Below are 27,128 nucleotides of genomic sequence, written 5' to 3'. Positions count from 1 at the left end.
ACGTCGGAAACCTGCCTCCCAGCACCTCCCCCTTTCCGCCATTTCCCCAAGCTATTTATTTGTAATTTTTTTTTACGCGCATTAGATGCTAAAAAGTGTTTTTTCACGATATCACAGTCTTTGTACTATTTCCAGATCTTCTCGCAACAAGAGTTCTGCTATAATTATCTATAATTATGCTAAAACAAAACAAAAAAATGAAAATGATTTAATAGTAATAGTTACACCACCATTGTTTTTCAATATATATATATATTTTTATATTTGTGGTGCAATGAAATAGGAGCTTTAACTAGTCGGTTTGCAGTGTGTTTTGCATTGGTAGCGGAACATTAGCAGTCTGTATATTGAAAACTAACCGAGGTAACTTAGCAAAGGATTCAGAAAGGTGTTTAAGAATATCTTTTTTTTTTTTTTTTTTTAGCAAGTGTTGATGATCATAAACAGATGTGAGCAGCGCGTTATTTTCTTCTGTAGGGTTTACATTTCTCCAGTTGGGATTTGGAAAACATTTTATTTTATTGAGTTACAATTCGTTCCTGAGTCTGTTAGGATGCTTTTGATACAAGTCAGTGTTACCAGCTGCTCTTCACTTCCAGCTGCTTGAGACAGATACTTTGATTTAGGACAGGCTAGTGAATGTCATGCAAAATGCAAGGGCACTGTGAAACTAAGAAAATGGTCTTGAATGCTGTTTTAAACTCTAGTGAGGGAGGGTGGATGGTAGCAGGTATTGAAAGCTGTTTTAAACTCTAGTGAGGGAGGGTGGATGGGTGGTAGCAGGTATTGAAAGCTGTTTTAAACTCTAGTGAGGGAGGGTGGATGGGTGGTAGCAGGTATTGAATGCTGTTTTAAACTCTAGTGAGGGAGGGTGGATGGATGGTAGCAGGTATTGAAAGCTGTTTTAAACTCTAGCGAGGGAGGGTGGATGGTAGCAGGTATTGAAAGCTGTTTTAAACTCTAGTGAGGGAGGGTGGATGGGTGGTAGCAGGTATTGAAAGCTGTTTTAAACTCTAGTGAGGGAGGGTGGATGGATGGTAGCAGGTATTGAAAGCTGTTTTAAACTCTAGTGAGGGAGGGTGGATGGGTGGTAGCAGGTATTGAAAGCTGTTTTAAACTCTAGTGAGGGAGGGTGGATGGGTGGTAGCAGGTATTGAAAGCTGTTTTAAACTCTAGTGAGGGAGGGTGGATGGTAGCAGGTATTGAAAGCTGTTTTAAACTCTAGTGAGGGAGGGTAGATGGATGGTAGCAGGTATTGAAAGCTGTTTTAAACTCTAGTGAGGGAGGGTGGATGGTAGCAGGTATTGAAAGCTGTTTTAAACTCTAGTGAGGGAGGGTGGATGGGTGGTAGCAGGTATTGAAAGCTGTTTTAAACTCTAGTGAGGGAGGGTGGATGGGTGGTAGCAGGTATTGAAAGCTGTTTTAAACTCTAGTGAGGGAGGGTAGATGGATGGTAGCAGGTATTGAAAGCTGTTTTAAACTCTAGTGAGGGAGGGTGGATGGATGGTAGCAGGTATTGACATTATCAGGGCTGCCGAGCCATGCTCATCTCTACTCCCCTGTCCTCCTGTCGCCCCCTGCTGTTGGCTCTGGTTTGTGATTACAATGAAAACAGATCACCTCTCCTCCTCCTCTTTCTCCTGCTGAAGTGCGATGACCAGTCCCCCGCAGATCAGAACACGAGAGCGGAGAGACACGGGAATCAAACAGTGCTGGGAGGAATGGGAGCACACATTTACTATTGCAGGATGGCCAAAGACTGAGCATTATTATAAAGCACAGTAGCGCTGCTTAACCATTGCAAAGCACTGTCAAACAGTGGTCTAAGCTTACCATGGAGACCAAGGGTGCGTGCAGCAGCGAGGATTTCCTGCTCTCCGTTTATACAGTTTTCAAGCTGTAGTGTGACTCTTGGGCGCCCTCTAATGGGCAGAGTCCCTCACGGCTTCTTTCTCGAGTACATGCGCTGAAGTCTGCTTGCTCATGATGAGTCACCGCGGCGCAGTAGCGGATTAGCGGCACATGCAACCCCTGTATTTGCATGGGGCACTGAGGCTGCAAGGCTGTCGTGACTCAGTTACTACAGCTATTCTGGAAAGCCAGCCCCCTTCCAGCAATACCAGTTTTAAATTACAGTGTCACAAGCCGGAACACGCAATCTGCTCAGAAAGGGGCTGTTTTTAATTTTTTTATGGCATATTACCGTCCCGTTCCGTTTTACTAGATGCGACTCTGGTGGTACAGAATGCTGTGCTGCGCTACTAGGGTCGTGGTGTGCTGCCCGTTATTACAGCAGGCGTGTCGTTACCAGGCAACGCAGCAACAAAATTACTGGAGAAAAAAAAAAGAGGGCGGGTGGGCTTTGAACAGAGGAGGGCTGTGGAGCAGGGAGACCTGGGAAAAAAGAGGGATGTCAGAAAGAGGGCGAGCGAGAGAGGTTCTGTTAGCGCAGTCTGTTGCGTGCTAGTACAATGTAGAGGGATTGAAGGAGGAAGAAGAGCTCCTATCAGGTTGCAATCACTTGTCTTTATAAACAGCGCTGATTTCCAAGGCTGCTACTGAGGCTCAACCCGTAGTATTAATATCAATGGGACCGTGAGGGAAACAGCTGGGGGTACATGGGACACTGCCGGACCGGGTGTGGATCTTTTGCGCTAGAAACGGAACCATGGACGATGAAGAAGCGTGAGTACGGACATGTCTTACCCCCACCCCTCCTCTATGTTTAGACAAGCGTGTTACCAAGCAGTTCATTGAGGTAAGCAGGGTGGGAGATGCGAGCAGCAAGCGGTTCAATATATACAGTCCTCTACTGCACGGCGCAGATTCCGGTCTTGTTTTTTGTAGCATTTGCTTTTTTGCAAAATCATGCAGCTGAATTCTTCACGCTGAGGCGACACTGGCAGGTGAAAAACGGCAGCCCTGTCTGTCTGCTGTAATATACCAGACGTTACTGCAAGACATTGACAGCAAATAAGAAAAAAAAAAAACTGGCGCAATTGACAGACGTTGTGCCGGTGTGTGTGTGTGTGTGCACGGTATGGTCTAGTCACAGTTTTTTATATTACTGTTATGATTTATGAAAACGAAATTACCGTGGACATTTTCTTAAAGAAACGGTTAAAGCAGCCGATGGCCTACTGTGCAGTACTACATACAACCTACAGTGTTGCATTCTGCCATATTTCTGTTTAATAAATAATACCTCTTAGAGTAACTGTCAAGTACAGACCTCCCAACTGTTATCCACGCCTTGGTCTATAAAAGTTTCAATACAGTGTTAGCCATATCTTCAGTATTTAGCAGGATACAAACACAGTTATTACATCAGGGATAAGACTCCCATTGCACAGCAGTTTGATCAATTCCTGGTTTTACTGTGAGTTTAATCAGACACACCTGAGCTTGTTACCTATACACACTGTGTCTAATCAAGCTTGCAGTAAACCCAGGAATGGGTGGAAGTGCTGTGCAATAGGAGCCCTGTTACCATCCCTGTGGCATGATTGAGTGTGTGGGTTTATTCATGAGTAAAACAAAGTAGCGCATGTGCCTCAGCTGCACATTGCGCTGCAAGGATACAGTTCTGCTGGGGATACAAGCCCAAGCACGGACACAGCACTTCATAACAGCAACAAGAGAATGTGTGTGTGTGGGTTCGGGTTATTAATAAACCTGCGTTTGTCTACCTAAAATTTATCAGTACTCTCTGGAGCGCATACATTTCTGACATAAGAACTTAATAAACTATTCATTTACAAAATGCACATACAGTATGCATACTGTCCAGGTATACCCAGGATTGTGTTATTTTTCCATTGCGTAAACACAGGTTTTACTGTACTGTATGTACCATACCTTCGGGGCAGCGCGCATTCATGCAACGTGCTTCATTATAAACTTAGAAAAGAAAGCCCAGGTGACTCTGTGCCGGACCGCCCGCGCAGTTAAACATGTTCACTAAACAAGCCCCATGATGCAAGGGGAAGTGAAAGTGAACTTCCCATTATACAGTGTCACGTTCTGCCCTCTCCAGATCACACGCCAGGAAACTGCATGCTAGAAACAGTAGAAGGAAGCCTCCCATTGCATCGCAGTTTGAGCCAGTCCTGGTTTCACTACGAGTTTAATAAGACACATCTGAGCTTTTTACCTATACCCTGGCGCTAATCAAGCTCGCAGTAAAACCTGGAATAGCTGAAAACGCTATGCAACAGGAGTCTTATTCCCATCCATGTGCTGATATGTGTGCATTTTTAGCATAGACCTGTTAAAAAAATAGATATGTAAAGTAATGGTGTGAACAGTTACTCAGAGACAAGCCATCGAAGGTCTTTGCTGGTGTCAATGTATACATGTATTTCACTGGGTAAAGTCAGATAATAATGTTGTGTAAAATCTGGACCCTCATTTGTAGATTACTAGGTGGAATGCATAAGAAACGGAGTCACATACAGTAACAGTGTCCCGTCTAATGCCTTCATCAGCGCAATGTGACCTTGCTGCCTAATACTTGACTAGAAAAGTTGTATTAATATCCTGTATCACAAATGTGGCAAATCTGTGTCAGGTTGTTTGTGGCAAGATGGGTTATGCCATGAACGTGTTTCACACCTTGCCTCTTTCCTCTCTTCTCTCAAGCATGTAGCTGATTGGACGCTGGTAACTTCTAGCGGCCATCCTTGCAGCTGTCAGTTTCCATGGCAACAGAACGGCTTCAGCATTTCAGTCATGTTTCATTGTATGCTAGTGTGGGCAGGAGACACTGGTTTGGAAATGGACATGTACTCTAAAAAACTGTGCTTTTCATTTCCAGCTAAACTAACAGACAGTACTGCTGATTGCACAGGCTAGCGCTGCACTGAGCAGCTGCTCCAGTATGTTCCCCGCTGCTGTGCGCTATAGTGATGACCAGCCTCTCTCCTTCCTGTCCCGCTCCCTCACCCAGGAGTCGAAAGTCCAGCCCCCAGCCGCCCCTGGATGCCGAGGAGGATGGGCAGGAGCCTGGGAACGTCGCTGTCAATCACTCCCACACGAAGAAAGCCTTCCGGGTGATGAACGATCTGAGGAGGTGACTGACGTTAAAGCCGTCGACGTCAGCGGGCGTCATTAGACTTTCAGCCTTTAAACGCTAGAGACAAGCGTAAAACATTTCAAATGTAGCGTAAACGTTTCAGTCAATCGGATTCTTTATATATATATATATATATATAGCTCCTTTCACAGCTAAGCCATCGCAAAGCCTGTGAAATGAGAGCGAGACGTAATAATATGCAGGTCACATACAGGTGTTAGCTTTAAGTGTTTACATAGCAGCAAACATGTGTACAGTGTGCTCCCATTGATATCATATCCAGTGTGTCTTGTCCTTGATCCTTAAGTTTGAATGTTGAGGAGCTGAAGTAACGAACGCGCCTTGTCTCTGCAGTAAGAAGATGCTGTGTGACGTGACGCTGGTGGCGGAGGATGTTGAGATCTGGGCTCATCGCATCGTGCTGGCTGCCTGCAGCCCCTACTTCTGCGCCATGTTCACAGGTACAGCTAGCCGGGTACTGATTCCGCTCCGTGAAGCAGGCTTCTTAAAGAAAGTTTGTAGCCGTGCTGGAGCCTTGCACTGATGGGGCTGTTTAACGAGCACAGACCTCAAGCAAGCTGTTCACACGAGTGGAACTGGCAACGCAGCAGCCAGGGGCAATTGTGATGAGCTAACTGGATCTTATTATCTAATCTCGCTGTGTGTGTTCAGCAAGCTGGTGTCTTCTCCAGTCTTTCTGCACAAGAAGCACGGACACCCAGCCAGCCCAGCTGCGCCAACGCAGCGGTGTTGCCATGGAAACGGTGGGAACAGCTTTTCTTTAATTTAAAAGCTACACTTTTTGCATGCAGAGATGTATTGCACAGATTATTAGGCTGCAGGCTGACAGACAGCCCTGTGAAGCGGTCAGGCGCTGGCACAGTTCCTTGACCCCGGGATGCAGCTCTTTAACCAGAGCGTCCTATTTTGAGTATTTGCATATCCTGAATTTGTTTTATGAACGCCAACAAGTGGAGGATCAAAAGATTGTCCACGCAATAAAATGAGACCAGAAATAACCATGGTAAAGGGGATCCCATTATAAAGTCTTAATGAAGTCTGTGTGTGTGTGTGTGTGCGCGCGCAGGGGACATGAGCGAGAGCAAAGCGAAGAGGGTGGAGATTAAGGACGTGGACGGGCAGACCCTTACCAAGCTGGTGGACTACGTCTACACTGCCGAGATCGAGGTCACGGAGGAGAACGTCCAGGTAACTGAGCACAGCTCCGAACATCGAGAGTGCAGCGTGACTACAGCAGGGCAGGGGTGCACAGTCACAGTCCTGGAGTTCCACCTCTACTCTCAGTTACTCAAGTGATCCGTTTGAACCCTCCGCGCAGGTGTTAATCAGTGTTAGCGATGCCTATAAAACCTGGAGGACTCCTGATCTTGTGCCCCTCTGCCAGTCCGGACCCCGCTGGTCTGAACTGACCTTCAGTCCGGGTCACGCTGTAATGACATGCATGCTGACAGCAGCTGGACAAACTCTTCTACACATGTGAATGTTGCTGCAAACAGAGACCTGCACATGTGCAGTGCAGTTCAGAAAGTTAAAGTTAAAACACTACTTCAGGTTTCATTTTTACATTTGACTTCTTACTGTGTGAGTAGCTGCGCCCTGTTCACTCACAGCATGTTGTACTGATGACCTTTGAAAAGCAGTTGACTGTTCTAATATAACGCAGCAGCTGGATTTCAGGAGTAGCCTGTCTGCTGAGCTCGCTGAGCGACAGAGTAACCAGAAGAAAAAGAGAGGAAGCAGCAGGAGAAGTGTAAGCAAACTAGTCATCCACGAGGTGTGTGTGTGTGTGTAATACAGTGGAGTGCACAGTGCGCAGACTGGGAGGAATCGAATTGCACTACAAAGCGATTGAGGGACTAGACCTTTAAACCCCCCTCCTCCTCCTCCCAGTCGGGTTCTTGGGAGCCTGATTGCCCTCCTGAGCACTGACTGCCGCCCCATTAACAGGCAGGGCATTTCCTCCTGTTGTTGCGACAGGAAGCCAGGGCTGTGCAGAGGGATATCCTCTCTGTGTTTTTGACAAGCTTGTTTTGATGAGGCTTGTAGAAAAACATGTACTCTCAACACCAGCCGGCTGGGTCATTGCAGGCTGAGGAGCCAGGCGCTAGCGGCTACAGACACAGACATAGACAGAGGGAGAGGGAGAGGGAGAGGGAACTGCTGGATAACTTCAGTCTGTTTTGTAGTCTGAGCACAAAATACCCAGGGGAATAACACATCTTTGTGTTGCTGTTTCTTAAAAACAAAAAAAACCTACCAAGTTAGTCAATGATATACTATTAGTGGAGTATTACTCTCTCAACAGGTTTTGGGTTTAGGCAGGAGTTGTAGTTTTCTCTCCAGAGTTGCACATTATGCTGGTTTCTCTTTTCTGAGCTACAGGAGCTGGCAGTGAGAGGCGGTGACTCAGTGTGCAGTTACACGTGAAGGTAGTGGGTTTGAATCCTGGTCCCTGGTTAACTCTGCTCGGAGCGGGGAGCTGGCAGTGAGAGGCGGTGGCTCAGTGTGCAGTTACACGTGAAGGTAGTGGGTTTGAATCCTGGTCCCTGGTTAACTCTGCTCGGAGCGGGGAGCTGGCAGTGAGAGGCGGTGGCTCAGTGTGCAGTTACACGTGAAGGTAGTGGGTTTGAATCCTGGTCCCTGGTTAACTCTGCTCGGAGCGGGGAGCTGGCAGTGAGAGGCGGTGGCTCAGTGTGCAGTTACACGTGAAGGTAGTGGGTTTGAATCCTGGTCCCTGGTTAACTCTGCTCGGAGCGGGGAGCTGGCGTTTGCAATAGGCTGCTCTTGAACTATTTACAGTGGGAGCGCTGACCTTGAAACACAACCAGAGAGTTTGAATGAATACGTGTTACCTACAGTACAGATCTTGCCTGGAGTGTGAATGCTGTCCTCTGTTCAGTTGATTGCGTTCTTGTGTTTTGTTATGGCCTTGGATAGGCGGCTCAGTTGTTAACACACAGTAGAGGAGGTCTGAGGAATGTTTTGTTTTAATAAATGGCTCGGTGACTTTCATAATAGCTGTGTTAACGAATGCTCCTGCTCCTGCGTCAGGGCAAACAGCTTCATTCTTGCCTTAATGTTTTTTTTGTGCTAATGTGTCTTGCATCAGGGTTACATTTTGACACGCTTGCTGTTCAACCCCTGTGACCTGTTAGTGATTTACAGCAAGCAGAAACAACAAGTTAGCAAGTTGCTATTAGTTTATTTTGTGTTGTAACTGTAATTACAGTACTTAAAAATCAGGACATTGCTAATAATTAGCAACAGGCTGCTTAATCAGAACACGCTTACTGTTTGGAATAATGAAGCCTTTGTCTTTAGTTTTGTAATAGTTTTTAGCAAACAGTCTTGGTAAAGTGGGTGGGAAGGGTATTATGGGCACAGTTTGGAGCTTTTCTTTCTGAGAACATCCAAGTGAAAGATCTATTGCTCCTGGGTAGTTTCTAGCCTGTGTTTTGGTTTGAACAGGAATGTGAAGTGTATGAACCAGTGAAGCACACACTTTGTGTCACAGTTGAATATCTGCTGTAACCATTAAAGCAGTGTACCCGTGTTCCAGACCCCAGTGAGAATACACTGGGGTAGCTGTCTCTCACTCCCCCTCTCTCCTCCCAGGTGCTGCTCCCCGCTGCCAGTCTGCTGCAGCTGATGGATGTGAGGCAGGTGTGCTGTGAGTTCCTGCAGTCCCAGCTGCACCCCACAAACTGCCTGGGGATCCGTGCCTTCGCAGACCTGCACACCTGCACGGAGCTGCAGAGCCAAGCCAACGCCTACGCAGGTGAGCCACCCAAGCATCCACCCTGACCCGGCTCCTGACAGTATTGAAAACACAATACAGTGACTAGCAGTGTTACACAATACAACAAGCACAGGTGTGTGTTATTAAACCAGGAATGGATCAAACTGCTGTGCAACGAGAGTCTTATTTCCGTACCTGCATGATGCATTTTCAGCACTGTGCATGCCCAGGCTGCAGATGCAGTACAGTGTGGTTTGCCCCGGCACTGCGCTGTGCCCCTGTGTCTGACGAGGTTGTTGTGTTGAACAGAACAGCACTTTCCGGAGGTGATGCTGGGAGAGGAGTACCTGAGCCTGAGCCTGCAGCAGGTGTGCAGCCTGATCTCCAGCGACAAGCTCACCGTCTCGTCCGAGGAGAAGGTAAGAGACAGGTACAGGCTCCAATGCCGCAATGGGACCATGTCAGTAATTGAGTTTTCTGGGGCTATAGACGTCGCCGGTTATGAATTTTCATAGTTGTGGTTCCAAACATAACGAGAAATCTAGTGTGACACAGTGGGTCAGATTGTACACTGGAGTGGGCAGTTTGACTGCTGTTTGCCCACAGTGGAAAATACAGGCCAGTGTGTTTCCTAAGAACACAGACGAGGTTGCTCAATGCAAGGCAGTTTTCCTGAAGCAGTTTCAGTAAGATTGCCCATGACTCCAGCGATGACAGATCCCTCGAGCACACACACGAGCATGGAGTTTGCCTGGGTTAAAGAGTTATAGAAGACCCTGCAGTGTTTACAGGGAGCATGCTGCATTTCTCCTTTCTTGTTTGTAGCGCAGCATTATCATTTTGAACACGATCCTGATTTGTGTGGATGTTTTTATGCACACGTTGTGTGTCACTCTGGGGATAGATTCCTGGAGAGCACAGTGAATTGAGACGAGACTCCCTCCTGCAAGGCTGCTCCCTTTCTTGTAAGCACTGCTGGCTCTTTGGGTCTGGTGGGGGGAGAATGCCAATCTTTGCAGCTGCTGCTTTCTAGTTTTTGTAAACTCATGTGCATGAATATCATATGCTGTGCCATGCTGCCCCTGCTCTTCATCCTCCTCCAGAAATAGCTCCTGTATTAATATGTATGAGGGAGCGCTGTGCACCTGCATTGAGAGATGGGTGGCAAGGTCACATTGAGTCAGGAGCTAGGCTGGGATCCAAGCCTGATACTTCAACTCCCACACTGTTTAACAAGGGGTTTCTTTACAATGTGCTAATCAGAGTTTTCAAACTTAAGAACAAGCTCCAAATTTAAGCATTTTTATTTATTTATTTTTTTAAACAAAAACCAAAAAACTGTGCAAATGTTCGTGGTGCAGTACTAGACAGAGTGCTGATGTGTGTGTTAACCCCCTCTGCCCTGGCAGGTGTTTGAAGCCGTGCTTGCGTGGATAAAGTACGACGAGGAGCCACGTCTGGAGCACATGCCCCAGCTGATGGAGCACGTCCGGCTGCCCCTGCTGCCCAGGGACTACCTGGTACAGGTAAGGGGGGCACAGCCCAGCCACGGTTTACTGCGCAGCGTTAGGAAATCCAGTCAATGGTAAAGTGTTCATGATTCGTATCCCAGCAACCCTGTGCAGGGTCTGTGTGGACGGGGTGAATGAATGAATGATTGCTCCCCCTCTCTCCTAACAGACGGTGGAGGAGGAGGCCTTCATCAAGAACAACAACACCTGCAAGGACTTCCTGATCGAGGCCATGAAGTACCACCTGCTCCCACTCGACCAGCGGCACCTCATGAAGAACCCCAGGACCCGGCCGCGCACCCCTGTCAGCCTGCCCAAGGTACCCAGACACCCCGCTGGAGCAGGGGCAGCCTCCCCAGAGCCCCCAGGAACAGGGGCCCACATGCTTTAGTTCAATACTCCATGAACCACAGGGACATTTGAAGAATCACCATGCACTGGAAAAGGGTGAAGTACTGTAACACTGTCAACACACTTTAGAGTCAAGCATCTTGGTGAAAGATTGCTTCATTAATGTCACAATCAACTAGTTGCCTTAAAGTTGCCTGGTGATTCATGGCCTCATTAGAATCTCTCTCTGACTTGTTAGATTGGAAATCCATGCCTCACTATGATTATATATATATATCAATTATTATTACCTTAATTGTATTTGTTTTCCTATTGGACCTCCCTTCAGCTGGGATATATAGCTGAACTGAAGAAGGCATTTTCAGCAGAATGAGTGGAAGGAGGGTTACAGTCCTGGTTGAGGTTCTTTACCTGCCTGGATGAAGTCCCAGGGATACTGTGTGTTGCTCTGACTCCTCCCTCTGTCTGCAGGTGATGATGGTGGTGGGGGGTCAGGCCCCGAAAGCGATCCGCAGTGTGGAGTGTTACGACTTCCAGGAGGACCGGTGGTACCAGGTGGCTGAGCTCCCCTCCAGGAGGTGCAGATCAGGTAATCCCTGCTGGACAGAATCGCACAGCACAGCATGTGTCTCTTAGCTCTCTAACTGCAGTTCTGTCTTTCTCTCATTTTGTTGAGCTCAGTTTTATTTGTGTGTATATCTATCCTACTATCTACACATACACACACACTGAACTCGCTGCACTGCACTTGTATTTCTATGTATCTATACACACACACACACTGAACTCGCTGCACTGCACTTGTATTTCTATGTATCTATACACACACACACACACTGAACTCGCTGCACTGCGCTTATGCCCCCTGCAGGTGTGGTGTTCATGGCGGGGTGTGTGTACGCGGTGGGGGGCTTCAACGGCTCTCTGCGGGTGCGGACGGTGGACGTGTACGACGGAGCGAAGGACCAGTGGACCTCCATCGCCAGCATGCAGGAGAGACGCAGCACTCTGGGGGCCGCTGTGCTGGGGGACCTGCTGTACGCGGTGGGAGGCTTCGACGGCAGCACTGGTACAGCAACTCGGGGTGTCGGGCTGATGGCGCGATATGATCTGTACCGCGGTGTATGCAGTGGTCCTGATGGGCTACTCTGCACGATGCAGAAGATGATCAAATGGCCATTCACTGTGAACTATTCTGTTAAAAGATGAAAATGAAATGAGACAGGGAAGAGTATGTGTTCATATTAACTATGCATGCTCTTTGTGTGTGTGTGTGCTTCTCTCGCAGGGCTGTCGTCGGTGGAAGCCTACAGCTCCAAGTCGAATGAATGGTTCTTTGTGTCTCCCATGAACACGAGGAGGAGCAGCGTGGGGGTCGGAGTGGTGGAAGGTCAGTGCTGTAGCCCAGAACCAGCCCCGGTAGGAACAGGGGTGGAAATAACACATCCAATCCTGCTTTTACTAGGAGTTTAATCAGACACACCTGAGCTTGTTACCTACACACTGGGGCTAAGTCTCGAGTACGGGATAGCTTGATGCATGGCTAAAAAAGATGCCTTTTCTTTGTGGTCTTGTTATTGCTGATCAGCAGCTGTGCTGCAGTCAGTAGACATGGAGCTCAGTTGGATGTGGGAGTGCTGTAACCTCGTCCCTCTCTCAGGGAAGCTGTACGCGGTGGGAGGATACGATGGCGCCTCGCGACAGTGCCTGAGCACTGTGGAGGAGTACAACCCCGTCTCAAACCGCTGGGGCTTCGTGGCAGATATGGGCACGCGGCGCAGCGGAGCAGGTACAGAGCCGACGCGGCGCGATCCTCTGTTTGTTGAGCTTTATTTTTATATTTCCATTGACAGTCATTCTTCACAGTGCTGGGCGTGCTTACTCTGCTGTTCAGCTTGCTGTAGATACACTGCAGTTCTATTGTGGAGGGCAGGGTTCCCCCTGGTGGATTCTGAGTGCAGTGCAGCAGCCCCTTGCCTGGTGCTCCAGCGCTGTTGGGGTTGCTGTACATCAGGAGCTTCTCTTAGTGAGCGCCCTCTAGTGGCCACACCGTAGTGAGTGCTGTGCTGTGTTTGTGCCTGCAGGAGTGGGGGTCCTGAGTGGACACCTGTACGCAGCGGGGGGGCACGACGGTCCGCTGGTCCGCAAGAGCGTGGAGGTGTACGACGCCCACAGCAACACCTGGAGACAGGTGTGTGACATGAACATGTGCCGAAGGAACGCAGGTGAGAGCACGGGCTGGGCACCGGGGAATGCTGACAAATGGCTTGGGTTACAATTTGGTCACTTGAACTAAATCTGCATCTGTAAAAGTGTGCATCCAATTACATGTATTAGTGCATGCCTTTATTATGCTATTATTAAAATTAAAATAAATGCCTGTACTTTTTTAAACATTTTGGTCTCTCCCACCTCAGGTGTGTGCGCGGTGAACGGCATGCTGTATGTGATCGGGGGCGACGATGGCTCGTGTAACCTGTCCTCGGTAGAGTACTACAACCCTGCCATTGACAAGTGGACCCTCATCCCCACCAACATGAGCAATGGGAGGAGCTACGCAGGTGAATGCAGCCAATCACACAGCAGACTGGGCTTGAACTCACTCAGTCACACAGCAGACTGGACTTGAATTAATTGCTTTCAATTGAAGGGAATTAGAGGCGCTGTGAGAAAGCAGTTTGCTTGGGCCGTTAAATAAAGGTCAGTCTACAGCAGCCAGGAGGAGGATGCATTAGTTAGACCTCCTGTCTCGTTACTTTTAAATGCAAGGCGCAGACGAGAACTTCAATTAGCATATGTAGGAGGGAAGTGGTTAGGGTTCTGCGATTCAGAAGCACTGCACTGTTTAACACACACCTCTCTCCCTCTCGTCAACCCAGGGGTGGCGGTCATCGACAAGCCGTTATGACCAGAGACCCCGGTCAGCAGGGCAGCTCGGCCGGGAAAGCAGCCAAGATCGTTTCCTAGGTGACGGAGCCACACACATCACCAACAGTGCCAGGGCTGATCAGGCACTGCGGGTGCCACCCCAGAGCAGGACCCCTCCAACTCATCTGTGTTTGTGTAGGAGAGGAGGGGAGGGGGGGTACAGGGGGTAGTAGCTGCCTCTTTCTCCAGCTCGTGTTGCCTCCAGTCTGGGGCATTTCAAACAAGAAAAATCCTGATGGTCTGACAGCAGATCTCTGGAGCCCGTCTGCAATCTGTTTCTTTGTAAATGGCTCTTGCAGTGACTGATAAACCAGAGCGGAAGAACATTGAGACAGGGACTTTGAACAATGTACATTCTGATTCAGTACTGCCTAAACTCTAAAAAAAAAACTGAAAGATGAAAATCCTCTGCCTTTTTATTATTCTTATTATAATTTGTATAACCCTAGTACCCCAGTGTGATTTTTGGATAACAACCCCTGTCTTGGTGCCACGTGGTGTATCTCAGTGCCAGCTCCTTGAAGGGCTAGCTGTGAATCTTCAGTGGCAGCTCCTTGAGAAGAGCTAGCTGTGAATTTTCAGTGGCAGCTCCTTGAAGAGCTAGCTGTGAATCTTCAGTGGCAGCTCTTTGAAGAGCTAGCTGTGAATCTTCAGTGGCAGCTCCTTGAAAAGCTAGCTGTGAATCTTCAGGGTCAGCTCCTTGAAGGGCTAGCTGTGAATCTTCAGTGGCAGCTCCTTGAAGAGCTAGCTGTGAATTTTCAGGGTGAGCTCCTTGAAGGGCTAGCTGTGAATCTTCAGTGGCAGCTCCTTGAGAAGAGCTAGCTGTGAATCTTTGATTGCACTACTGACCTGTGATGCACTGCATCACTACTTGAATGCTGTTTGAAAGCCTGTTGCTTTGGGGGAGGAAGGGGGTTTAAGAGAACGAGATTTCATTATTTATTGTATTATGTGTTGTTCCATTTGAATTACTTTCAGTCTGACTGAAGATTCAGCCAGTCCTGCGCAGAGTAGGGACGCTGCTCTGGGTTAGTGACAGGGCAATAGTCACAGGGCAGTGCTGCTTCTACCAATGAGACTTTTAATAGAAGGTATGCCACCTGGTGGGTGAAGGTGGTACTGTATACTCCCTCTTGTGACTAACCTGCATTGGACCAGCTTGCCATGAAGACCATTCTCTCAACAAAGACCTCCCACGACTGAGTCCTGCTTTTTAACAGCTGTCATGGTGTGTGACACTCTTCTCTAAATGTGTGTCTCTAATTTTATAACTTAAAAGAATTCCTTTAACTACTACAGGGAGGCTCCTGTATGTGTTGTTTTGTACCCCGAATAGTGTTCTTGCTATAGGTCACTGTTGCCTCCAGTTCTGATACAGGATTTAAAAAGCCATAGCCCTGGTATAAATCTAATAGTGAACGGGAAGCTATACACTGCTTTTCTACAGAGTATGTCAGCGTGAGACACTGCACAGTGAAATGTGTGTAATAAAACCCCTTGAAATCTGCAGATCTAATTAGGCAATAAAAAAGGCTTTTCATCATCTCACTGTCTTCATGCCATGTGCGCAGGTGACTGAGCAGGTTATTTTTTATACAAAGCGATGAACCGACTCTCCAGCACCAAGTGTTTCCAGTCCTTCTGCAATGTGTGGAGGAAGAATGAGCGACAAGAGACCCAACAGGAGCTTAAAGGAACGCAGCGACACGTGAACACAGCAGCATCCCAGGATTGCATTGTTCTAGACAATTATTCCATCGTGAATTTAACAACATGATAATCCACGTCCTAAAATCAACATCAAACCAAAAAAATAATAATAAAAACCCCACTTGAAATGCTGGGCTGTGACGTTTTTTCCACTATACCTCTCAAGAACTAAAGGAGGACAATAATCCTTGCAGCGTTTCCCTCAAAATACTTCAAACCACCACCCCTGAAGTGCTCAAGATCGTCAGCTGAAATACAGACTCTTTATAAACGGAGGCCTGGAGTGGCTCTGGCACTTGCTGGACATTTCTCAGAAGAATGAGCTGCATGACTGCCAAGGACTAACCATTAACAAGTCATTTATTAGAGGAACACACGTGTTGGAAAAAACAGGCCTCAATGCCATTTATTGCTTGGTGATGATGGCACAAAAATAAAAACAATACAAGTTTGCCATGCAGGTCCACCGCAGCGAGTCTAGTTTTAAAAGTAAAGAGAGCAGACCAGTACATCTCTAAACATTTACATCAGGGTTCATTCAAAGCATAAACCGCTCCAAAACGAAAATACAAAATAATAATAATAATAATAATAATAATAATAATAATAATACACTGGAATCATATAGATCACACCGTTTAAAACAGGGCAAAACAGATTGTGTAAAAAAAGAAATTCTGAACAGTTTTACAAAATCAATCGTAGTGCTTTGGGAATGAGGGGCTGCATTCTCATAATACTGTGCAATAATCAAACTACAACCCCCCCCTCAAAATGCCCAGACTTCCTCTTCTACAGAAAGAGGAAACTCATCTTTCCCTTCAGTATAATTTGTGAGACTGGGGCCCTCAAAGTCTGGTGAACAGATAAACAAACACATACAGCAAGAAGTAAACATGTACAAAAACGTACATCTCTGCAAACCTCTCAGCAAAGCTCTGAAAGCACACAGCCATGCTCCGTGTCTGTCCTTTTCTCTGGATTGCAATTCAAAAGGCCACGCTCTGGGTTTTGTCCTGGCCGCGCTCATCATGCGGTCAGCAGTAAACAGCAGAGGTTTGCCTCTCCACGTTGAGGAATGCTGCAGGAAAGGCACGAGGCTGCAGAGCAAGTCCATGAGAATGTAACGCCTGCTACATGCAGGATTGCTATCAAAGGGCAGGGCCAATACTTCTTAATGATTAATGTCCAAACCCACCACACACACACACACACACACAATTAAATGAAATGAAATGCAAATACAAAGCTTTGGCTGATATTAGTCTGATATTGCTGACTTTGTGTCAGTTTCACTGGTTCATTCAGGAGCTTATAAACAGCTCACAGAACTCTGGGTTCTGATGAAAGACACTTCCAATGTTTGAAGTAAATGCACGCTGTCGTGATTGATTAATGTTTACACAGGCTAGTCGTATTCATGCTGGTCTCCAGAGAGGTCCAGTCAGCACACAGACTGAGGAAGAGAAGCCTTATTAAAATACATCCATCAGAATGACCCCAGCATACCCCATCCCAATGACTACAGTCGTTACTCAAAACGCTGCTCTCTTACCAGGAGCTACAAGCAAGACAGCAGAGGCGGGCACTTGTTCTGACCCTTCATGTGTGTTTTTCTTCATTTTCTCTAGTACACAACAAAGAGGCATGCAGTAAAAATAGAAACCACAGCGTATCTATCCAGTCAGCAGCCAGCCACGACACCAGGTGCATGCAGACATGGTCACAATAGAAAGTAATACATCAAAAAGCACCAGAAAAAAAAGTAACATATTGTTATTACAATTTGAAAAAAACAAACCAAAGTCTTCATTTCCAGGGTACAAAGCACAGCCCACATGTAAAGGATGGTTCTGCACTTTACTGTTTCGTTTTTGTCTCCGTTCATTACAAACCAGAGAGATGAAGCTAACATGCTTACAGCAGAGTACAAATGCCAACCAGAAACCAGCGCAAACACACTCGGAGAATTCTACAAGCAGAGCAACCTCCCTGTTCTAAGTCACTCAGAAAGGCAGGAGAAGGACTTTTAGTATGTGAGGCTGCATACTGTGAATCCCAGGTCCGAATCACACCTTCCTTGCAGTGACTCTCGCTCCCATTCAGTATCTGAAGATGTGCCAAGTCATTCAGATCAGCATTACTGAGCTGGTAAGAATGTAACCCTACCTGACCAGTATAGGACCAGTTAGCCTGTGTGCCTGACTGATCTCACAGCAGAGGGAGCCATGAGGCCGCTGGGGTACACAATCTAGAAAAGAAACAAACAAACTGGATCCCGTTATTCTCTGTTATTTATATTGTACAGTGCAAGCCTCTCTGCAGCTTATTGGCTCCCTACTCTCTTCAGCAAGTCAGACCTGTGTCTTTACACTCGTCAATAGGGGTGCGCAGAAAATTCATATTTGACCTTCCCTTTAAGAGAAACACTGAACTTCTCTTTACAAATAATTTACAGTATTTGGCCACCAGGTGGTAGTACACGCAAAGTTTAAAAAAACAAAACAAACATGAATGGAAACACCACCAACTTAAAGGGGAAGCTCATTTGAAAATGTTCTGCCCATCCTTACTAGCCAGTGACAATGACATTACAGGTCCTGAAAAACACGGATGTCTTGAGTAAATGTGGGATCTAACCAGCTGAAAAGCAGCGAGTCCTGCACTGGGCAGCCGTGAACCCAGGTACCCATATCCTCTGTGTGTCTGGATAGTGTATCCCAGTGGAGGCACAGTACACTGTTACCAGTCATATACCCCTTCAGTGATGGAGCTCGGCTCGGGAAGCTGCGGTTCATTCCGGATCTTTCCATTGCAGTGACTGGTCTTGATGAACAGACTCTGGGCAGGAAGAGCGATTGTTGCTTTTTGCTTTAGCGGTTTCTGAAGGGTAATACCAGGTGGGACCCCCACCCCCTGCGAGACCCCTGCCCCTGCTCGCTGTGAGACGTCATGCAGACAATCTGCACACATTCTGTTCAGTGACCCCCCTCTACAGAAAAACAATCAGGTGAAAAAGTGAACAAAACTAAAGAAAACAATAAATTGTACAAAAATAGAACTAAAAATCAGCTCTACAGTTTAATTCAAGGTCTATTAAACACTTTCAGTATTTGCAACGCAACAGAAGATTTTTTTTTTTTTTGTATTCTTTAAAAAAAAGTCCCATCAACACAGACTTGAGTAAGAGCCCTTGTGTCCTGGAAACAGCCAGCACTGCACACATGCACACACAGAACAGGTGGTAAATCAACACTGACTTCCACCGTCCTTGTTGCTGGGCATGGACTGACTTCCACCGTCCTTGTTGCTGGGCATGGTCAGACTTCCACAGTCCTTGTTGCTGGGCATGGACTGACTTCCACCGTCCTTGTTGCTGGGCATGGGCGAGTACATTCAGAGAACCCTCTCGGGAACACAAAACATCCAGGGTTCTGTGAAAAACAACAATAAAAAAATCCTCCTGTGTGTGTGTGTATATATATAAGTTTTGATCCAGGGTTTTGAAATCATGTCTCCAAGTCTTTTTGTTTATGGTCAGTTGAAAGGTTCCCAGGATTTGATACCAGAAGTAAAGCACTCAAGTGTTTCCACACGAGTCCGATTGCCAGGAGCGGTGCGGCCTGTTGTCTGGTGTTTGGGAGAGTGCTCTGTGTCTGTTCAAATACAAACCGTCTCATTCTGTCTTTATACAAAAACCTCAGCCCTCCTGTGTGCACACTGTCAAGTGTTAGAAAAGTCCCAGTGTGATAAACTAACTACAGTTAACATGAAAGTGTCATTTAAAATAAATAAGAGAACAAACTCAAAACGAGCTCCGTTAAATAAAAAAAAAAAAAAAAAAAGTTCCCCTTCTGGTTCTTAACATTAACAGTCCTTTATTGTTGAAACAAAATGCATGTAGTCAGCAGAAAAACACTGAGAAGGGTCTTTAAAAAAAACAAGAGGAGGAGGAGGAGGAGGAGCACAAGCAGGAGGAGCAGGAGCAGGAGCAGGAGCTCTCCACACATCTGGCAGAGCTGGGAAGCTTTGCTATGCTATGCCATGCCACTCCTCCTCAGGCCAGGCTGGCTCCAGTGTGATAGTCAGTGGCTGTGTGGAGAGAGGGGTGCAGGACACGTGGACCCTGAGGGGGTTAAATGGATTTGGTAGAATCCTGCTTGCTGATTAAAACCTCCAGCAGTCTGAGTTTGGCTTTGATCCGCTTGTATTCCTTGTACTCCTCCCCCATCGGAGAGCGATCTTCCTTCTGCACATTCCTGACAGGACAAGAGAACAGAACAGAAACCATCAGACTCCCAAACAAGAAGCTCACGGATACTTTCACAAACTATTTCAAGAAATAATCCACTCAGAAGAGGCATCTGAATTCAAGAGGACGAGACAGTGCTATTTGTGTTCCTCCTTATAACTGGAGTGATGGCATTATGAGGCACGGGGGAGCCAGGGCCGTGCCTCTTTATTCTGCTCCGCGGTACGGAGGGCCGTGTTATAAAGGGGGTGAAGTGATGAACTGTTTGGAGTGATCTGGCCCCCAGGAGACTGAACACCCTCTCCACATGCTGGCTGAGCTCAGAGCACTGTGAACTGCACGGTCCTCCTCTCACAACACACTGTCTGCACTGACCTGCCGTTCTGCTGATAGAAGTCGTCCTCGAAGTCTCGGAGGCTCTTCCGCAGCTGCTTCTTGTCGGCCCTCGCCTTCCACAGCTGCTCCAGGAGCTCCGGCCTGAGAGACAGAGAGACACAGTCACTCCAAGAGGCTTCTCTCACACACGCAAAGCAATTACTCAATACACACAACCCTCGGGTTCAAAAGGAAAACGTTGTTTGAAAGGAAAGCTGCTACACGGTTCTTGCGTGTGAAGGAAGCTGAGCTCTCACATGGATGTAGTGTTGGTGTTAGACATGCAGAGGTCGCGGGCCAGCCTGCCCGAGCTCTCCTCCAGCTTGGGGTCCATCTTCTCTCTGTCCAGGTGAGCCTGGAAGGAGTGGGGGAGGCTGGCCGGGTCCAGCATGATGGTGACTGCTGTTTCCTCACTGACCCCATCCTCCTCCTCCTCCTCCTCTTCCTCGTCGTCCTCCTCATCCTCCTCCTATAACAGGACAGACAGAAACAGAGCCGGATGCATCAGCACTCTGAACGCATCGCTGCAGTAACTGATCACTTTTTTTGGTGTACTCTGTGATTTTACAAATGTGCATTTGTTCTCATGCACTTGAGAGGCTGGGTTTGACTTACATTGATCTCATCACAGAAATGGGCAGTTACCCCCTCAATGATTGGCTGCAACATCTGTCCCCGCCTCTTGGATGACGGAGAGCCCTAAATAAATAAATAAATAAATAAATAAATAAATAAATAAATAAAATCAAAATAAATTGGTACGCTAGAAGTTAAAAATAATGCTAGTTTACATGAAGCTATCCTATTGATGCTTTAGAAAAATGCAAATCAGAGCGCTGATTACATGAGAAGAGCATTACTCTGAAGGCGGCACTAGCCGGAACGTTGGTCTCCTTTACGTTCCAATTGTGACGGAGCGTTCCGCAGTTCCGCATGATTAGACTGCAATGAGAGCAGGGCTGACTCACGATTAGGGTTGTGATGCTAGCTCGGGTCAGCATCTGCTTCACCAGCCGGTATCTTTCATAAAGAGGCTTCACAATCTGCCTCTCCTCGCGGGTGACCTGTCAGAACAACAGGGTCAGTTACCATCGATTCATTACAGGTACCAGCAAACCAGTTCACACAATCTACCCAGACATAACATAGAAACAAACATTCATACAGAATATTAACATCAGATAAAACACTACATCCTAAACAAAAACATAAAAAAGACTGGTGCTAGCAAATGAATCCTGTTACGAGTAATCAGTTTACAGTGGCTCTCAGTTTGCTCAGCAGTAAAGTGTGCTAAGGGATTGATAGGAGTGTGAACACTAGTTAGGGGGATCAGTAGACTCGTATGGGAGTACCGGGCGCCCGTGGATACTCTCGTAGTACAGCAGGTTCTTCTGCAGTGCTGTCTTCTCACAGAGCAGGTTTTCCTTTGTCTTTTTCTGTGAAATAAACAAACAACAACCCCAGGTTTAGGAGTGGGAACATAACCAGCACATCTATAGATCTAGAATGGATTCATGACAGACTCACAACTCCTCAAATCCCATAATCCTCACGGCCACAGCACCGGACGTTCAGTGCGATCCCAGTCTTTACCTTCATGTCCTCTGGCCAGCTTGCCTCCTCCCTCTTGTCCCGGAGCCTGCGCAGGATGAGATCCACTGTGGATTCTGGGCTGGGCCGCCCCTGCACCGCCCCCTCCGACTCCCCATGGTCCAGCGTGGAGCCGAAGCTCTTCGGGAGGGTGTTGCTCCGCGGCCGGGGCTGGTGAGGAAACTCTCCGTCCGAGGACTTGCGCTTAGTGTCTGGGAAGGAGAGCAGAGACATCAGCGTGGGTTACAGTGTGTGATCCCCAAGCAGTGCAGTCAGGCTCCCTCATTACTAGGGGTGAGAGGAGGGACAGCAGAGACAGCAGCGTGGGTTACAGTGTGTGATCCCCAAGCAGTGCAGTCAGGCTCCCTCATTACTAGGGGTGAGAGGAGGGACAGCAGAGACAGCAGCACTGTTGCAGATTGATTTAAAATCAGCCAAGATTAAAACACGTATTCCCAGCGCACTAAAGAACGTTTGCCTTTTTTGTTATTGTGATCTGGTAATAACGCATGTTGTACGAGGCTTCAGATACCAAACAGCGGCGTCCGCTTCCCTCCGGGTCGTACGGATTTCAATCTGTCTTGAAAACAAAGAGGGCGAAACTGTTACCTTTGATTTGCTTGCGTAGCTTTGTGAGCTCCGTCATCCATTTCAAAACCTTTGCATTAGCTGCCTTATCACTGTGCGAGGGCTGCAAAACAAAATGCATGTGTTCTCATTCCATTTCAAACTAACCTGAGAGAGTCACAAACTGAAGCTTCTTTAAATAAGAAATCCTGTTGGAGTGCTGCTCTTCCTCTCACGCCTGTAACCCACCTTGTAGTTCCTCTCCTTCTCAAACTGCTCCTCAAACTGCTTGATCTTCTTCTTGAGGTTCTGCAGTTTCTTGGTGAACTGGACGGGGACGGCATCCCCCTTCCCAGTCTCTCTGGAGCTGAAGGAGGCTCGGCGAGGCCTGGAGAGAGACAAGCTTTATCATCACAAGGCATCACACGCTGAAATCCTGAACCAGTTACACCGTGCCCCTCTACTCGCTAAGGACAGCTGGGATCCAAGGGGATCAATAGTACTAGGAGGTTCTGGATTAGATTTAATGCATAACTGGAAGTCCTGTGGTTTATTATGGTTATTATAGTGCTGTCCATCACACCTCAACATGATCTTGTACAAGCACGTTACTGCACATAAACATTCATTAACTGACTGCGTGTGTTACCATGTGTTCAAGCAGACATCACACCGCTGCATACAAATGAAAGGTTTCAGTGCTCGGCTAACCCGGCTAACTCGGCTATTTATCTAGGGCAGGTCAGGACCCTGGCAATGGCTCTCCCCCGAGCAAAGGCTCACGTGAGCAGTGCAAGGTGCTTCCCGTACCTCCTGAAGGAAAGTGCTTTAGTGGGGGGGGAGGAGGAGGAGGCGTCGGGAGTCTGCAGGAAGCGCTGGCTGTGTCCGAAGTCCAGGAAGCGGCGTGCGAGCAGCAGGTGGGAGTCTTCTTCCAGGGGGTGGTGGACCATGCAGCCGGCCAGCGGGGAGAGCTGAGCCTCCCCGGACTCACAGTCCTCCTGCCAGGACTTGAACGCAGGGACGGGGTCTGCAGCAACAAAGACAGAGACAGAGCTTACAACACCAGCGGGCGGTATGGGTTGCAAAAAGACTGGGGCAGCACACAGAAAATAGAGCGACACTGTTATCAGCTCTCGACAAACCCACCCTTTCAAGAGCACGCTGTCACCAATGCAAGCCACTTTTTTTTTTTTTGATTGACTCTCAATTGATTGAAGTAACCATGTTTAACCAGACTCAAACTTATCTCAAGGGGATTTAAACATCAATGCATTTAAGAATCTAAGGGGGCCCAATTTAATAAGCTTAAAAAAAATGAATACATTTGTGTGTTATATTTAATTTAATTAATTTAAATGAACTGGGTCCTTAATAGAGAGTAGAGACAAAACACAATGACACATACATGCAGGCATACATATAAATACATAATCAAAAAAAACTGTAAACAAAAAATAACAACAAAATACAATTAAACAAATTAATAACAAAACGGATTGACTGACAAATGAAACAGGAAGACGAGCTGTTGGGAAAGGAGCTGGGGTTAGTCTGGAGCAGCAGGCATGTTCTCAAAGTGGCACGGGGGACTGGGAGTGGCAGGTGAAACAGTTCAGGACAAGGAGGAGTGGATGGAGAGCAAAGCACAGCACAGCACAGCACACTTACCTTCCCCGTCCTTCTGCAGGTGCATTGATTTGAAGTCAATGAGGGGGAAAGTGATTGGACATGGCGCTGACAAAAAAAATGGGGAAAAGAAATGATAGAAAAAACACTGAGCAGACAGCACAAACGAGGAGAAACTCAATACTGACCGAGAGCACGAGAGGGAACCAGGGTGTGTCTCTCCTGACAGCTACCCACTGCACTAGAAAAGTCTCCACACACCACTGTGTCAAGAACAAGCACTCTCATTTCTACAGGCTACTCAGTTTAAGCCAGGTTCTGCATTTAAATTCATTGCTCAACAGGTATTTCTGTTCACAAATCATTTCCCTGCTCTGCCATTTAAACATCTAGAGTAGAGGACTCCGAAGTAGCCCTCTTGGAATTCTTCATTCACTGGCATTTCCAAACTGGAATGAACAAACCTGCATGCTTGAAACAAACTTCAGGACCTGCTTTAGCCAAAGAGGATGCGAGACTGAAAATCAGACCCTAATGCAGCTGTTGTACTTTAATGACTGAATATGATTAAGCAAATGCTATTCTGAATGCAGTGAATCGATCGGATTGAATGCAAGGCTGAGTAGAGATCTGTTCACAACCTGCCCCTATAAAACACTGAGCATGCTAGGGATGTGGGCAGGGGAACATGAATGCGTCCTGCATCTCCACAACCTTTCCCTGGGACACACTGCCACACACACAGCGGCTGAACAGCCTGCTCAGTGCAGAGTGTGTGTGATGGAGAACGCTGATCACACTCTCTGTAACCCATACCACAGCACAGCGGAGAAATACAGATGATCAAATCATGCAAGATCCTGGAGATTACCTTCCAACCCTTGAAACACTCTGTGCAGGTCGAGGTGGGGGGTTGGTCCTGGCTGGCCGGGACGGTCTGTCGACTCCGAGTTGGCGTTCTCATCATACCCTCTGCCACCGGGCTTCTAGAGAGGTGAAGAGAGCCAGGGAGTGAGAGCAAGCCTCGGGACTTGTGTAGGCTACATTCAGGGCTCCTTCGTGTCGTTGTTTCCCTGTACAGTGCAGTGATATTCCTGTGCTGTTTACAGCATGGCTCTCTCTGGTAGCCTTACCCCAGCTGCAGAACAGGCCGCTAGGGCAGCTCGTACTCCCCTTACACATGCAATGGAAACTACATGAGAACACCAGGACGTGCAAAGAAAACCACGAAACTCTTAGTATAGGAGCACACAGCATGAACTGTGAATACAGAGAGTCGCAGGGCTGGTGTTTAAGATCTCACACAAACCCTAATTCAATTACAGCCTGGTACCTGGCCTGCTGCTCAGACATCAACTAAACCTATCCCCTGATCTGGGGAGGAAACCATCGAACCTTCATAAAACCATGGTAACCACTGTACATTTATAAAACCATGGTAACCACTGTACATTTATAAAGCCATGGTAACCATTGCATATTTGTAAAGCCATGGTAACCATTGCATATTTATAAAACCATGGTAACCACTGTATATTTATAAAACCATGGTAACCACTGTATATTTATAAAACCATGGTAACCATTGTACATTTATCCACCATTGCCAAACAGTACGAGTTCTTATCTTAACAGCTGAGCATGTAATTATTCTTCTGGGCACAACCCCATTGAGAAAGTAGCACGCGAATGCATGCATTATTCTTCACTACTTTCAACTGCTACAGGAACTTAATAATAATAACATTAAAAAAAACTCACACAGGTGATGAGTTCAGCTTCGTTGTCGTTCTCGGACACCCGGCAGTCTTCCTGTCTGGAAACAACAGAAAAGAAGCCCATCTTGAATATACAGTTTGTATTTGTTTTAGTATCAACTGTGACTTATGAGCCAAGTACAAGAAGTGTGCGATTTCAATAGGGTGTGGATAGGGGATTTCAATAGGGTGTGGATAGGGGATTATCTGGTCAAGCAATCCATCAGCTAGGGTGCTTTTTATTTATTTTTTATTTGATTCTAAGTTAATTGGTATCAGACAGATGTTTTTCTGTGGGTTGCAGTGCCTGCCTGCGTGGTGATTTTAACAGCCACATGTTGTATCGATTGTCTATAGCTGGCTGATCTTCAAACATGGGCTCTACAGAGACGATGCTGGCCCGAGAGCTATAGTCATTATTTAAACGTTATTGATTACGCTAAAACAATGACAAAAGATTGTGTGCAAACATTAAAACATTACAAATTGGATTCATATGAATCAGTGCAAAAGCCTGCAAAAGAAGGCTAAACTGCCTCTGGCCATGCTTGATTAAAGACACAAGCCTACTCTTTGTAAGACTGTGGTCCTGGGAGCTGAGTTTCCGATCTGTAGAGCTAGTTATTCTGCACTGCAAACACATGAGCAGGGGCACAGTGTGCAGATGCAAACTGGGGCCGGTGTCTAATGTAAAAAGACATCAAATCAGTAAGAGCAAGCACTGCAGATTCAGTCAAACAGACGGGTGAAATAAACACTTAGTAAAACACTGCAATGCTCACTAGGTGGCGCTACACATCACGAGTCCTGACTTCACAGAGATCAGCTAGTAGCAACTGATCTGAAGGACAACAGAATTGAGTTACTTTTAATTCCTTAAAAAAAGCAAGGCAATGGAGTGCAATATATACAGACAGCAAAACGGACTCCTGCACCCTCCCTCAGGACGAGACTGTTGTTTTTAGTGGAACATACATGTTTTACCTGGCCTGATTTTGACAAAGGTAAACATTGTATAATCATTTTAAGCCTTTTTTTTAGGTCAGAATTGCAGTCTCTAAACATCTTAATTTCACTAATCTACTGACAGACTTTATTTTGCATCATCAAAGAATGACTTTAAAATCTTATAATGGCAAAAAAAAAAAAAAATCGGATGAAACTGAAAACGTAACTACTTCAGAACAGCCAATGGCTCTAGCTGCGCGGTTCATTCATAGCATGTGGTGGAGAAGCTGCAGGACAGCAGCAGTAAGACCTCTTCATTTCTAATGCAATACGTGCACGCTGTTACACATTGTAAAACCTCTTCATTTCTAATGCAATACGTGCACGCTGTTACACATTGTAAAACCTCTTCATTTCTAATGCGATACGTGCACGCTGTTACACATTGTAAAACCCCTTCATTTCTAATGCAATACGTGCACGCTGTTACACATTGTAAAACCTCTTCATTTCTAATGCAATACGTGCACGCTGTTACACATTGTAAAACCCCTTCATTTCTAATGCAATACGTGCACGCTGTTACACATTGTAAAACCCCTTCATTTCTAATGCAATACGTGCACGCTGTTACACATTGTAAAACCTCTTCATTTCTAATGCAATACGTGCACGC

The 27,128-nt window shown here is 46.8% G+C and overlaps 2 protein-coding genes across 9 annotated transcripts in view; one reads left to right on the top strand and one right to left on the bottom strand.

Moving 5' to 3' along the window:
- Positions 1-5: 5 nt before the first annotated feature.
- LOC117413419 (kelch-like protein 3) lies at positions 6-14,922 on the top strand. 2 transcript variants are annotated; one of them, XM_034908561.2, is made up of 15 exons: positions 6-2,685; positions 4,949-5,071; positions 5,429-5,535; positions 6,162-6,283; positions 8,711-8,873; positions 9,144-9,253; positions 10,244-10,360; positions 10,515-10,664; positions 11,168-11,285; positions 11,568-11,765; positions 11,985-12,086; positions 12,357-12,485; positions 12,781-12,921; positions 13,114-13,257; positions 13,576-14,922. In XM_034908561.2, exons 1-15 carry the CDS (start codon positions 2,669-2,671, stop codon positions 13,602-13,604), a joined length of 1,770 nt encoding a protein of 589 aa, XP_034764452.2. In that variant the 5' UTR covers positions 6-2,668; the 3' UTR covers positions 13,605-14,922. The 2 variants fall into 2 exon arrangements, with proteins under 2 accessions (XP_034764452.2, XP_034764451.2); XM_034908560.2 differs by having other exon boundaries at positions 6-2,689.
- An 893-nt stretch (positions 14,923-15,815) lies between these two features.
- The window catches only part of LOC117962690 (protein FAM13B-like), a 39,475-nt gene continuing 28,162 nt past the window's right edge, over positions 15,816-27,128 (bottom strand). For 4 of the 7 annotated variants that reach the window (XM_058996513.1, XM_058996512.1, XM_058996516.1 and 1 more), the window contains exons 12-24: positions 25,509-25,563; positions 24,619-24,733; positions 23,790-23,855; positions 22,932-23,148; positions 22,371-22,509; positions 22,164-22,245; positions 21,558-21,766; positions 21,317-21,400; positions 20,930-21,025; positions 20,577-20,660; positions 20,219-20,430; positions 19,962-20,063; positions 15,816-19,593 (exon numbers count right to left, since the gene is read on the bottom strand). In XM_058996513.1, coding sequence (XP_058852496.1) covers positions 19,470-19,593; positions 19,962-20,063; positions 20,219-20,430; positions 20,577-20,660; positions 20,930-21,025; positions 21,317-21,400; positions 21,558-21,766; positions 22,164-22,245; positions 22,371-22,509; positions 22,932-23,148; positions 23,790-23,855; positions 24,619-24,733; positions 25,509-25,563 — 1,585 coding nt within the window. In that variant the 3' untranslated portion in view covers positions 15,816-19,469. The remainder of the gene's footprint in view (positions 19,594-19,961; positions 20,064-20,218; positions 20,431-20,576; positions 20,661-20,929; positions 21,026-21,316; positions 21,401-21,557; positions 21,767-22,163; positions 22,246-22,370; positions 22,510-22,931; positions 23,149-23,789; positions 23,856-24,618; positions 24,734-25,508; positions 25,564-27,128) is intronic. The other 3 variants (XM_058996515.1, XM_058996517.1, XM_058996518.1) reach the window with 3 other exon arrangements.

The sequence above is a fragment of the Acipenser ruthenus genome, chromosome 22 (assembly GCF_902713425.1).
Source record: "Acipenser ruthenus chromosome 22, fAciRut3.2 maternal haplotype, whole genome shotgun sequence".
NCBI lineage: Eukaryota > Metazoa > Chordata > Actinopteri > Acipenseriformes > Acipenseridae > Acipenser > Acipenser ruthenus.
Note: the sequence above shows the minus strand (reverse complement) of the source record. Positions and strands in the feature narration are given on the sequence as shown.

Coding starts and splice junctions, on each gene's coding strand:
- LOC117413419 (XM_034908560.2), top strand. CDS start 2,619: ATGGGACACTGCCGGACCGGGTGTGGATCTTTTGCGCTAGAAACGGAA. Junction 5,072..5,428: donor GTGATGAACGATCTGAGGAG/GTGACTGACGTT, acceptor TTGTCTCTGCAG/TAAGAAGATGCTGTGTGACG. Junction 12,922..13,113: donor CATGTGCCGAAGGAACGCAG/GTGAGAGCACGG, acceptor CTCCCACCTCAG/GTGTGTGCGCGGTGAACGGC.